We start from the raw sequence: 14,282 nt of genomic DNA, 5'->3' as shown, positions 1-14,282 counted from the left end.
TCACTGGCTGCAGTTGTGGGTGACACTGAAATTAAACAGAGTTTTCTACTGCCTTATACTTGGCCTTGCTAGGGCTATTTCATTTTTGTTGTTGTTGTCAGTCATGGGGCTTGACCTCTGGGTGCTGTCCCTGAGCTCTTCAGTTCAGAGCTACCGCCCTACCCCTTGAGCCACAGCGCCACTTCCAGTTTTCTAGTAGTTAATTAGAGATGAGTCTCACAGACTTTAGTGCCCAGGCTGGCTCTGAACTGTGATCCTTAGATCTTAGCCTCCTGAGTAGCTAGAATTATAGGTGTGAGCCATTGCGGCCAACTTATGGCTACTTCTTTTCAGTACATCTCCAGTGAGTACATGCTATGTGGGCAGAGTGAACTTCTCCTTCCTAAAATTGTGATGCCCTGGTTGTGACAAAAGCTTTGTGACTAAAGTGGTATTTGTCTTTCTTTTTTCAGCGGCACAGGGCTGTCTTCAGGCTGTGCAGGTCCTCTGTGAGTACAAGAGTCCCATAAACCTCAAGGATTTGGTAAGTGCTAGCTGGGCACCAGCGATGGTACAGTTGGACACTGGGCATTATAGAATACTTGGGAGTTGCTAAAACTTAAGACAGATAAGTAACTGGCAAAATGCCATTGCTTTATCACCTAGATTTTATTTCTGCCACGTGGTTTCATATATTTATTAATCCTCATTGGTGACTAAAATAAAACATTTTACAGCTGGAACTTCTTATACATATGTTTGTTTCTAAGATCTGCATGTGGTTTTATCAACCATGATAGGAATAAAACTTCTTGATTTGTAAAAAGCAAGTCTAAATAGAAAAATCCATTATTTTCTTTCTACACCCCATGTAATTATCTTGGGTATTTTCTGGTTAGAATTTCTCCACTGTGAAGAAACTTCTAGCCTATGTTACCCTCACAGAGTTATATGAAAAATAAACGTATAGATCTGTGACTTGATGTGGTAGCAGGGTGAGATGGTCTGTTGTATCATGAGAGCTGACAAGTCAAATTTCCCCTGATGCAAATACTGGGACATGATTCAGTAGGTCCTGAAAATCAATTCATGCTCTCTGAATCTAATACAGACTGGATATATCCCTAATCTAAAAGCTCTAAAATTTGATACTTATCCACTTAGGGTGGTATAAGTAGAAAATTTCAGATCATGAAACTTTATTTTATGCCATCTGAAATGTTGTATAGATTACCAGACTATGAATATAAGATCTATAGTGTACATCAGTGAACTTCATGTTTAAATGTGGATTTCCTTTTGAAAGCATCTCAGATGAAAATATATGAAAATATTCTACAATAAAAAAATCTAAAATCTGAAATACTTATGCCACTTTGGATAAATCTGTATTTCCTAACTTGAAACTTACAACTTTACTGAGATAATAATCAAGATCTCTCTAAAATTGTATGTTTTCATTGTAACTGACTGATCCTTAAGCAACAATTATATTTTTATCCCTATTTTAAGCAGTTGAATGTATTATGGCTTATCATTTTCTTTGCCAATATGAATACTCTAATTTAAGAATTATCATTGACTTTTATAAGGAATGTTTTCTGTCTCAGAATAATGGCTTTCTTAATGGTCTGGTATTATTTATATTAACCACTCAGCATACAGAAAAAAGAAAATTAATCAATTGAAGGCCTACGCACTGTCCCTGAGCTCTTTGAGCAAGGCTAGCACTCTAGTTTTAGTTACAGCACCATTTTTGGTGTTTTGAAGGTGAGTCTCATAGACTTTCTTGCCCGGCTAGCTTTGAACTTCTATCTAATCTTAGCTTCCTGAGTAGCTAAGATTACAGGCATGAGCCACCAGTGCCTGGCTAGGAATTTTTACCTTATATTCTTCGAAATACTGTTTCACCTAAATGTTCTTTATTAAAGGGTTTAGATTCTTAATCCATCTGACACTTTGTATATCGGGATCTGATTTTCTTTTTTTTCCTCAAAGAGATTTATTGTCATAATCTGTTAAACGAATTAACTTTTTATCCATCTCTTTGTAATATCTTGTTAACAATAGACTCTCATAGTTTGTTGTGATATCTAGTAAGATTATAAAAGGGTATGTGTGCTTCCTGGAAAGAGAAGACATAGATTGGCAGGAAATCATTCATTGGCACGAAGTAGATCAGAGTATGATGAGTCCATCATTTCTCTAGCATGTTGTTTCAGTTCATTTGATGTACTTGCCTTCAGCCTGAACACACTCTCCCCATAACCATTCAGATTTAATGGGGGTTAAAGAAGCAAGCCACCTAAGAGGCTGAGAATTGTAGGGAAAGGTAAACTGCGTAAGAGTTGTGCTAAGATTCACTGGTGACTCTAAAAGGGACACAGTGCGTCGTGATGGGTTGGATCTAAGACCTGTAGTGTAAGATAAATAGCAGGAGGATGTAGGAAGGAGAGCTCTTTGTAATTCTGCTCTGTAATTTATTGGAGTTAAAATCTAAATGTGAGTTTGTCTCCTAGGATGGGAATATACCACTGCTTTTTGCAGTACAAAATGGCCACAGTGAGGTCTGTCGTTTTCTCCTGGATCATGGAGCAGATGTCAATTCCAGGGACAAAAATGGAAGGTACACAGAAATTATATCACCCTAGAGATACCCACATTCTATTTCCTATCATATAATAGCTCTGTTTGGGATTTCAAACTTTTACCTTTTTAATTTTCTACCTTTTTTTGGTAATCAAGTTTCTGTTGCAACTTAAAAGCAGTCTCAACTAAACCTCTTTGACATCATTTTTAGCTGACACTGTGTTAAGATTCTTGAACAGTGAAGTGAGTAAACCATTTTCCATGACTTTCATGTAAAACAAAATAGAAATAAACATATTGGTTCTTTTTTAAAAAATAATGTTTAAATTCTTTAAAATACTTGAAGAGAAAGAAGGTTAAGATTTGTGCCAGTTATAAGAAGATCCGTCATTTTAAATAAAATCCTTGGAAGACTGTGTGTGTGTCATTCACTGACAGTTCAATATTTTGATTTACTTGAAACTTTAAAAGCAGCTTTCTTTTCTACTTTCTTGTTGATGGTAATTCATTTTGAATTCTTGAAAAGATTAAATGTAGTAAAGGTTTAACTGCACTTAATCTTTTTTCCCATCTCTAGGCAAATGATTTCCTAGGAAAGAATTTTCATACTGGGTCAGTGCTGATTTCTGTGTCTTCTTTTTTCTTTAGGACTGCTCTCATGCTGGCTTGTGAGATTGGCAGCTCTCATATTGTGGAAGCCTTAATTAAAAAGGGTGCAGACCTAAATCTTGTAGATTCTCTTGGACACAATGCCTTACATTATTCCAAACTCTCAGAAAATGCAGGAATTCAAAGCCTTCTATTATCAAAAATCTCTCAGGATGCTGGTATGTGAAAGAAAATAACCAATGTTGTTTTAAATTTATGCACTCCATTTTCCCCAAAGGATAAAGGAATTTATGCAGTGTAATATACTTTGTTATTCCTTTAAACATATCCTTGAGGAAAAATGAAGTATTAAGTGGTGGGGTGGGGTATGCATGCACGCACGTGTGTGTGTGTGTGTGTGTGCGCGTGCGTATGTGTGTGTGTGCATGTGTGCATGTGTGTGTGCACCCAAAGTAGAGAAGAGCTATGAATCACTATGGTTCTTATAGTTCTTTTTGTTACTTTTTCCTCTTTAGATTTAAAGACTCCAGTGAAACCAAAGCAGGTATTTATATTAGGGGATGGTGATTATGTGTTTAAATCTTCTGCTGTGGGGATTTAAAAATGTTTAGATCCAATTGTATTTTGTTAGTAATGTGATACATTGTAATTATGTCAAAAAAACCTTGAAGACAAATATGTAATCCATCGTTACAAGGTGGCAAATATTTTCTTAATGATTTATTTCAAAAGCATGTAACTAGAAACTTACTACCTACATATTTATATCCTTTTCTGAAATATACTAATAATTCCTACCCATGTGAAGAACATTTGTTGGATTTAAAGTCTGAGACAGAATAACAATATTTTGACTACTTGTAATATCACAAACATGACAGACTATAACCATAAGAATTTTATCTAGGAAATGGGCTTCCTTTTCTTTTATGTTTACATTTCTTTTAAAAAAAGGAATGAACTGCTTTGTATTAAGATGGAAATCTGAATATATTCTAAATTATGATTAGACACCTCCCTATCTTCTACTTTCCTCGTCCTCCACATCTACTTAATCTGATTTATTTTATCTTTTTGCTGTGAAAACATGGGCTGCTATAAAAGAACTTAGAGCATGCATATTATTTTTATGTTGGTAACAGATTTCAGATTTTCATGAAGTAAAAAATGCATGAACTGTTGAGGTTTTTCTCATTTGTTTGATAAAGCTACTTGCTTGGACTTTACTAACCTAACTAACCCACCTCCATTCTTGGACTGTATAACTTTCAGCATGATCAAGTCTCTAAAATAAGCTCAGAAAGAAGTGGAACTCCAAAAAAACGCAAAGCTCCACCACCTCCTATCAGTCCTACCCAGGTAAAAACAAAAGCAAGCTAATGATCAACTGGCGTACCACAAGGCTGGCGTTTCATGTTTAAGCCAAAGCAAAATGTTCTGAACTGACCCTTCCGTACACATTTAAAATTTCCTTCGGTGGTTTTAAATCATAAATGGTGGGGTTGGGCATGCAGGTCAGTGGTCGATCACTGGCCTAGCGGTGCAGCAGGCCCAGAATGGATCCCAGGCACAACACACAAACAGAAAAAGCGAGTTACAAATTTCAGTTAGAAGGATTTGGTTAGGATGGAAATCGTGTGTGTGTTTAATCTATTCTAAAACTGAAGTGTATTTCTTTAAAGCCTCATGGAAATATCTCGAGGTCTTATGACAGGCACACTTCCCGTAAGATAATAAGATCAGCCTAGTGTTAGTTCCTCATATTAGCAGTTCTAGCAAGGGGCAGAGGAGTAACTAGTGACGTAGTTAAGATGAAAATGTATTTTAATTGATTAAAACATTGCTAAAATGTATTTGCCTTTCTAATTACTTTTATGATTGGCTAGTAGTAAAAGTAGTTTTTAATCTCTGAGCTCATAAGAGAGAGGGAAACTCAGAAATCAAGATAGCAAGTTTAAACAGATTAGGATTTATTTTTATAAAAATCATAAATCATAAGAATCCATGTTTAAATAGTAGACAGGAAATATCTCATCTCTTAATTTTAAGTACGTATTAAATATTCTCAACCTGCAAGAGAAACTATACAGATTAAAAAACAGGTAATACAGGCATAAGGTTATTTAGTTAGAGTCTTCAGACTTTCAAACATATTTGAAGTAGCTGGAAAGACTTGAAGATATTAACCCAGGTCTATGAAGCTAAGGATACTTAACTGTTAGTTTGACAACCAAATTTACACACTGTTGATTAGTCAGCAGTGGAAAAGAAAAGAATTGGAAATTACCTTCTTTACTAGCGGTTTCATTTGTTTTTATTTCTGCTTCTTGAGTTGAGTGATGTGTCTTCTCCAAGATCAATAACTTCCACGCCACTTTCGGGAAAAGAATCAATATTTTTTACTGAAGCTCCATTCAAGGTATTTCTTTCTTCGTTTAGTTTTGGTACTGTATTTTAAGATTCATGATAGGCTTGCTCAATGTGATACAAAACTAGGGACGTAGATACTTCCAAGTCATTGGTTTACAACCTTTTCACTATGAAACCTTTTTCACGTGGGACCTTTCCTGGTACGGGCACCATGAACAAGAATATAGAAAATAAATCATACTTACTAACAAGAATTAATTATCTGCCTTTTCCAACAAAGAGACAAATACCATTTAGGTGAAATCTAAAATGTTCAAACTAGGGGCTGGGAATTTGGCTTAGTGGTAGAGTGCTTGCCTAGCATGCATGAAGACCCGGGTTCAATTCCTCAGTACTACATACATAGAAAAAAGCCAGAAGTGGTGCTATGGCTCAAGTGGTAGAGCTCTAGCCTTGAGAAAGTCCAAAGACAGTGCTCAGGCCCTGAGCTCAAGCCCAGGACTGGAAAAAACAAACAAAAAATAAATAAAATAAAATAATAAAATAAAATGTTCGAACTCATAGAAGCAGAGTGGGTAGGTAATGAGATGTCAAGGAAAAGAAATACCTCAAGGAATAAACTCAAGAGGCATCCTGTAAACATAGTGACTAGTTGGGCCGGGAGTTTGGCCTAGTGGTAGAGTGCTTGCCTAGCATGCACAAAGACCCGGGTTCGATTCCTTGGTACCACATACTTAGAAAAGGCCAAAAGTATTTACAGGGAAGTGGATGAATCTAGAGCGAATCATGTTGAGTGACCAAAGAAACAAAAGGTGCATGGTATCCTTAATATGTGGCTATTAGATCCAAACAGTACAAGAGCGAGGACTCAATAGTTGCATACCCAATGCTATGGACATGGTATTGGAAATATAAACACAACTACATAGACATAAAAACCTATGACTCTATATGATATAAGAATCCTTAGCCTAATTCTGATTATGTTCTAAAAACTAAGTGCCAGTGATTGTATACAGAGATTCCCTTCTTGAATACTTGTTTGTTAAACATGTCATTTGAAATATGATGTAAAAATCAATGTTAATAAATACTTTAATAAAAATAAAAAAAGAAAAGGCCAAAAGTGGTGCTGAGGCTCAAGTAGTAGAGTTCTAGCCTTGAGAAAAATCCAAGGACAGTCCTCAGGCCCTGAGCTCAAGCCCAGGACTGGGGAAAAAAAAAAAAACAAAAACATAGTGACTAGTTAATAACAATGTGTTGTATTCAATTATTTTGAATAAATTTTAAGTGGCCTCATCACAGGAAACAATAATTGTATGAGATAAAACATGAACTACAGCTCAGTTGAGCCGTTTTACATTATATATATATGTATGTATGTATGTATGTATGTATGTATGTATGTATGTATTTCAGAACATCATGATGTACATAGTAAGTATATACTTTTATGGATATGAGATGTAGCCATATAGTGGAATGTTACTCAGCCATAAAAGGGAAGAGATTACGTGTAGTACAAGCATGATCAGTCTCGTGGAAGTATCTGAAAATCATCAGATTAAAAGAAGACAGCTGCCAAAACCTCCTTGTGATGCATTCAAAGACTCAAATGTCTTTGGAATACAGCAGCTTTAGAAAAGGGAGCAGTGGCTATCTGCAAATGGGGAGCAAGAGTAGGGACTTGCCTACCCCGAGGCCAGAGGAAACTTTGCAGGATCCCGAGTAGACACTGTGTCTGGATTACAGGAGTCGCCCGTATGTCAGAACCATCAAACTAAGCTGGGTTGTAGCTCAGTGGCAAAGAGCTTGCCACATCCTGGGTTCGATCCCCAGTACAAAAGAAAGGGGGGGAGGGAAGAAAAAAAGAACCCAGTAACTTTTATTTGGAACACTGGAAAAAAAACAAAACCTAAGTACTTAAAAAAAGAAGAAAGGGCAGCTTTTTGTAAAGATAAGCATGCGCCAAAACTAAGCTGCTTAATTTCTAACATTAGGGCTTTTACAAAAGTTCCTTTCTGCAAAATGATCTCTCTTATCATTGTTTATGGCTCATCTAGATGAAACACAGTCATATCTGGCAAGTTACTATTATGTTGTGAAATGAGAATCTTGAAATGAGAGTCTGTCTTTGAAGTTCTAAGGTTTCCTTTTGTATTCAGGGGCAGAGGAAAGCTTTAGAGATAGATATTCAGGGTTAGAAGAATGCTTTAAAGGATCAATTGACAATTTAAGACCACCCAAATTTTTATTTCCTTATAAATTTTTAGTTACCTTCCTCCTACACAGGTCTTATTTATTACCATTTCTCCTAGAAAAATTAATAATAATAAATTAACAGAAGGTAATTCTAAAAATTATGAAGCTAAAAATAGCTACTTTGTATTTTTAAATGTATCAACCAGATAAATGGAACTTGAGTTCGTTATCAAAGTGATTTGCTTCCTCATATTTAGAACCAGTAAATAACCCTGTTATAATTTAAATATATTTACACTGTACTCTCTGAGTGACATTTCTGAAACATTTTGAAACTATTATTGTCAGCAGCTTCTGTGGCTTTAGAAATGATACCTTAGTAGGTAATTTTCACTTCAATTCATTGGTGCTTTTAAATGAGTTTTTGCTTTGGGACTTAGCAATTGTTTTTCTCTTAGGACAGTAATATATTTTGGTTTAATCATATAGTTTTGTAAAGCAAGCATTCTTTTAAGTCATTTTTGTGTTTCTGCAGGCTGAGATTAGTTCCATCCAAGAAAACAAAGAGAGACTCAGTGACAGTACTACAGGTAAGATAAAAAAAGAATCTGATTTTATTCCTTGGATCATACTGTCTTTAAACTATGTTCATGGAACAAGAGTAGAGGCCCGTCCAGTCTGCTGGGTAGGGGGTTGGTGAGAGCCAGCCTGCCACTTGTTAGAATGACCGGTTAACAAGCAATCTTTGTACTGTAGACACCTGAACAAGGACTTTAAAGTATCTCTGAGTTGAGATGTAAAAAAAATGACATTTGTTTTCATTTTTCTCTAAGTAAATGTTAACATTTCTTTTTTGTGAAGATTGACCAGTGACACAATTCACAAACATTTTCTGATTACCTTACCATTTTTGGAGATACATTGAAATCTCATTCATAATATCTCCACTGTACATTAATGGAAGTTACTGGACCTTTTTTTTTTTTGCCAGTCCTGGGCTTGAGCTCAGGGCCTGAGCACTGTCCTTGGACATTCTCAAGGCTAGAGCTCTACCACTTGAGCCTCAGCACCACTTCCGGCTTTTTTCTATGTATGTGGTACTGAGGAATCGAGCCGGGGTCTTCGTGCATGCTAGGCAAGCACTCTACCACTAGGCCAAACTCCCAGGCCCCTGGACCTTCTTTTTTATCTTGATACTTAATTTGGTATCTGGATATGCTTTTAAACTATTTCATGCATTTGAAAATCACTGTTGTGGGCCAGGAGTGTGACCTAGTGGTAGAGTGCTTGCCCTGGTATGCATGAAGCCCTGAGTTCAATTCCTTGGTACTACATATGTAGAAAAAGCTTGGAGTGGTGCTGTGATTCAGATGGTAAAGCGCTTGCCTTGAGAAAGCTCAAGGACAGTGTCGAGGCCCTGAGTTCAAGTTCCCAGATCTGGCAAAAAAAGAAAAAGAAAAAATTTACTGTTCTGAGCAGCATCCATATGCTTTAGAATATCACTAACAGCAGATAGTGCTGAGCAGCAAATCACAGCAGAAAAATAAAAGGAACCTGCACTTTAGTCTCAACAAGGTCTAACACAATCTAACTTGAGGTATAAATTTACACAAAGATATTATTAGTAAAAATCATATACGGTCATGTTATGTTTTCCAAAATCAGCTTTGGTTCATTCTGTCTTTTAAGTTTCTACTAAGATTATGGAGAGAGAGAGAAAAGAGGAGGGATTGGAGGAGTTTAGAAAAAGAAAGAGAAAGGGTTCTCTTAAAGAATATATAATTTCTAGTGATGTAGTATATTCCTAAGAACGTAGTGCCATATCTTCAGAATTTGAAATAGAGGATAATTTCAAAGATCCCCTTTTGCCTAGTTATTTAGTTATCTTTGGGTATTGGATACTTTCGTGCATTTAAGAACCTTTAAATATTTTGTATATTTTTATTTAAATTTTAAATATTTTAAGTTTTAAATATTAAATATTTTAAATATTAAGTTTTTCCACTCTTGGCAGAGATCAATGTTAATATAACAGAAGAGTTGTTTCATTGGACATTTTTTAATCACCCTTTGTTATCTAAGAAGTGATTTCAATTTTTGTAAGACACTGCTAGTCTCTTAATTCATTCCACTAGAATGGAACTTGCCAGACTTTATGTCAAAGGGACTCAGAAAATTGTGGTTTAGGTATCAGACATCAAACAGCACCATTGTGTCAGAAGCAAGCTATTCTGTAAAAAACAAATGAAACATCATTTTTACAATTTATCCAAGTTAAGATTGAAGTGTTCATATCTGTGTTAAATGGCTGACAAAATTTTCATCTAACTAATAGAAAAAATAATTAGATCTGTGTTACTCAGAATACCATATACACAGAAAAAGCCAGACGTGGTTCTGTACCTCAAGCGGCAGAGCACTTGCCTTGAGCAAAAAGTGTTCAAGGACAGTGCCTAGGCCCTAAGTTCAAGCCCCAGGACTGGCAAAAAAAAAAAGTGGGGAGTGCAGAGATTTGTTGGAAAACCCATTTGCAAAGTTTCTAAGGAAGTGGTAAACATCTGAAGTAGAGTAATAGAGACAAGAAATTGATCAGAATATAGAAATGATTCTGAAAGGATTCATAGAATTGGGACTTAGGTGGAACGAGGAACCAAAAAAAGAAAAAAAATTCAACATAAGATCACATGAAATAATTGGAAAATGATGTGACCATATCCATTTTCAGAATCGGCTTCTACACACCTGAATTTTGCATTGTGCTGGCAATTCCACAGTGAGAAAATGGCAGTGTCTGAAAGGTGCTGTCTCTCTCTCCAGCTTGGGGAGGAACTAGGAGGAAGAACTAGACTAAAGATGTGTTTGTTGGAACCAAAATGACAGCTTAACCTCTTCTTGAATATTCAGATTGCTTTCTTCTCTTCCAAGGTGCCGATAGCTTGTTAGATATAAGCTCTGATGCTGACCAGCAAGATCTTCTTGTCCTATTGCAAGCAAAAGTTGCTTCTCTCACCTTACACAATAAAGAGTTACAAGATAAATTACAGGTAGGTGAATATAGATTGCTACCCTGAGCACTTCTCTAGATTCAAGCAGTTTGTTTTTCCAGGATAGCCAGGTGCATTTTGTTTTAAATATTTGCATAAGTTCTTCTTTTTCAATATGTACTTACTGCTTCAGGTCATATTTGTTTCTTGAGTGTTGTTCATTATCTTTCTGTAAATTGCTAAATCATATAAAGCACATTATATATTAAAGTACATTATATTTATATATCTTATGTATATATGTGTATTATACATTTACATTGTAAAGTACATTATATACTAAATTATATATTAGTACGATGTATATGTCAATTATATTTTTAAATGTTTTAGAATATATGAAGTTTACATAAGAATCATAGAATAACAACAATTTATATATATATATATATGTGAAGACTACATTTCTTTTTAAATGTATGTTAATATCTATCAGCCATTCAGTAGTAAACTTGATTCGTTAGCAATCTTAAGTTGGTAAGCAATAGCTATACTTTGCTCTTCGTTCTTCTGGGCAACTGGAGTGGATATGGGGAACAAAGAAAAATTTTGAATGAAAGGTTTTACAAACAAAACAATTTCAGCGTTTGAAAACATTGCCAGCATGCTGCGCATGCCCATATTCCAGCTGTGCAGGAAACAAATAGGACGGTTGTGGTCAGGATTGGCCCAGATATAAATGAGAAATCCTATTCAGAAAGTTACTAAAGCCAAAAACACAAAAAATAAAAAAAAAGGGTGAGATTGTATTTCAAGTGGTAGAGCACCTACCTAGATAGAGCAAGTCCCTGAATTTAAAGTCTTAATATACCACAAGAGAAATATAAAATAACCCAACTCTGGTGGCTCATGCCTATATCCTAGCTACTCAGGAGGCTGAGATCTAAAAAATGCAGTTCAAAGCCAGCCTGGACAGAGAAGTCCCTGAGTGGCTCAGAGTGGTAGAGTGCTAGCTTTGAGTACAAAGAGGCTGGGGAGGGATAGTACCTAGACCCTGAGTTCAACTGAAAAAAAAAAAAAAAGATTTTTTAAAAAGACAAATAACTTGTCCTGATAAATGAGTAAGTGATGACTGGTATCATTAAATGTAGCCCGTAGGTGTCAGAGCATTGTTCTTCTTAGTGCAGGCATACACCTGCAGAGTGACATTACCGCTTTTCCATAGTAAAATTCAGATTTGTTCCTCCGTTTCAGTCACTTTCTTACCTAACCACACCTGTATTGTCTTTTAATTCCTTTCTAGGCAAAATCAACCAAGGAGGTGGAAGCAGACCTAAGCTCTGACTCTTTGCATTCCACCCAGACTGACCTGGCTCCCTCCCTGGGCAAATCTAGTGAAGGCCTTCCCCCAGACACCAAATCATCTCCATCAGCCTTAGCACATTCTTCAGGGAAATCCACTGTTGACAGTGACGTTCGAATCCAGCAACTACAAGAGACTTTGCAAGACTTGCAGAAGAGATTAGAGAGCTCTGAGTCAGAGAAGCAGCAGCTACAGGCTGAACTTCAGTCTCGAAATGCAGACTCAGTGTGCTTGAACAGCACAGAGATTTCAGAAAATGGCTCTGACCTCAGTCAGAAACTGAAAGAAACTCAGACCAAGTATAAGGAAGCCATGAAGGAAGTCCTTAGCGTCCAGAAGCAGATGAAACTGGGCCTCCTTTCCCATGAGAATGAGGGTAGCTACTCACCTCCGAGTGAGACAGGCGTCACTGATGAGATAGATGTGCTAAAGCGAGATCTGCAGAATGCGTTGGAAGAAAGTGAAAGAAATAAAGAGAAAGTGAGAGAGTTAGAAGACAAACTTGTGGAGAGAGAAAAAAGTGGAGGGATTAAGCCACCTGCAGAAGAATACGAGGAAATGAAAAGTTCATATTGCTCTGTAATTGACAATATGAACAAGGAGAAAGCCTTTTTGTTTGAGAAGTACCAAGAAGCCCAAGAAGAAATCATGAAATTAAAGGACACATTACAAAGTCATGTGACACAGGACGCTGGTGATGAAACTGGAGACATGAAAGAGGCCATGAACAGGATGATAGATGAACTCAATAAACAGGTCAGTGAGCTGTCCCAGCTCTACAAAGAAGCCCAGGCTGAGCTGGAAGATTACAGGAAGAGGAAATCTCTAGTGGATGTGACTGCTGAATATATCCACAAAGCTGAGCATGAGAAATTGATGCAAGTGACCAATGTTTCCAGGGCTCAGGCAGAAGAGGCGCTCTGTGAAATGAAGTCTCAGTATTCAAAAGTGTTGAATGAGTTGACTCAGCTCAAACAACTTGTGGATGCACAGAAAGAGAACTCTGTGTCCATTACAGAACATTTACAAGTGATAACCACGCTGCGGACTACTGCCAAAGAGATGGAGGAGAAAATAAGCCACCTGAAAGAGCACCTTGCAAGCAAGGAGACAGAAATAGCAAAGCTGGAGAAACAACTTCTGGAAGAGAAAGCTGCAATGAATGAAGCAATGGTACCCAGATCTTCCTATGAGAAGCTGCAGTCATCCTTAGAAGGAGAAGTGAGTGTGTTGGCAGCAAAATTGAAGGATTCAGTCAAAGAAAAAGAGAAAGTCCACTCAGAAGTGGCCCACGTTCGAAGTGAGGTCTCACAAGTTAGAAGGGAAAAGGAAAACATTCAAAGTCTCTTGAAAACCAAACAGCAAGAAGTGACCGACCTATTGCAGAAATTCCAGCAAGCTCAGGAAGAACTTGCAGAAATGAAAAGATATTCTGAAAGCTCTTCAAAACTGGAAGAGGATAAAGACAAAAAGGCGAGTGAATTTCATTTGCTGCTGAGCTTTTAGCAATAAATCCTAAGTTCTGCAGCTTTTACTGTGCTAAATATTTACAGGATTTGTTGGGAAGGCTCAGGCTCTGTGCTTGTCACTATCTGTCCTCAGAATAGTACCCCTATAATCCTGTTACTCAGGAGGTCCAGTTCAGGGTAGTGAGTTCAAGTCTAGCCAGGCTGGAGTACATAGTCAGGCTCCCTTTCAAAAACAAAGTAGTGTATACCAAAGCATTTTCTTCCTTTATTTTAGTAAAGCATTTTTATATAAGTGGTACATGGATATTCTTTAAAAATTACTTAACAGAGCAAGTATGGTAGCACATGTATATGATCCTGGGCTCCATAGTATGTCCTTGTCTCAAACAAGCAAATCATTTAACAGAAGTTCTGCCAGCACTCAGAAAAATGTTTATGACCTACCTTCATCTGTTCATTTTGAATCCCACATTGATTTTTTTAAGGAAACTGAGATACCTCCTGGAACCTAGACTTAATCTGCCCTCTCAAGGTTCCAGGAACTCCTCACCCTGAATCCACATAAACACTTTTCTCATTCCCCATTTTCAAAAGTCTCTAGGAAGCACACCAGAGGAATGTGAGATGGCACCGGGTGTGGTGCTGAGACAAGAAGAAAGCAAAGATTAAGTTCAGGGTTGTTCTTATTGATTCTGCTCTACACTCCCTATCTCCTCC

At 36.8% G+C, this 14,282-nt stretch overlaps 1 protein-coding gene across 6 annotated transcripts in view; it reads left to right on the top strand.

The window, feature by feature from the left end:
• Positions 1–14,282, top strand: part of Rai14 (retinoic acid induced 14) — a 126,163-nt gene that overhangs the window by 101,929 nt on the left and 9,952 nt on the right. For 5 of the 6 annotated variants that reach the window (XM_090332070.1, XM_090332072.1, XM_090332071.1 and 2 more), the window contains 9 exons: positions 453–523; positions 2,499–2,605; positions 3,217–3,395; positions 3,693–3,721; positions 4,450–4,536; positions 5,510–5,596; positions 8,285–8,339; positions 10,675–10,793; positions 12,037–13,569. In XM_090332070.1, the coding sequence (XP_090188196.1) occupies positions 453–523; positions 2,499–2,605; positions 3,217–3,395; positions 3,693–3,721; positions 4,450–4,536; positions 5,510–5,596; positions 8,285–8,339; positions 10,675–10,793; positions 12,037–13,569 (2,267 nt within the window). The remainder of the gene's footprint in view (positions 1–452; positions 524–2,498; positions 2,606–3,216; positions 3,396–3,692; positions 3,722–4,449; positions 4,537–5,509; positions 5,597–8,284; positions 8,340–10,674; positions 10,794–12,036; positions 13,570–14,282) is intronic. The other variant, XM_090332075.1, reaches the window with a different exon arrangement.

This window comes from Megascapheus bottae, chromosome 4, assembly GCF_031878675.1.
Source record: "Megascapheus bottae isolate mThoBot1 chromosome 4, mThoBot2.hap1, whole genome shotgun sequence".
Lineage (NCBI taxonomy): Eukaryota > Metazoa > Chordata > Mammalia > Rodentia > Geomyidae > Megascapheus > Megascapheus bottae.
The sequence above is the reverse complement of the archived record's forward strand: the minus strand, read 5'-3'. Positions and strand labels throughout refer to the sequence as shown.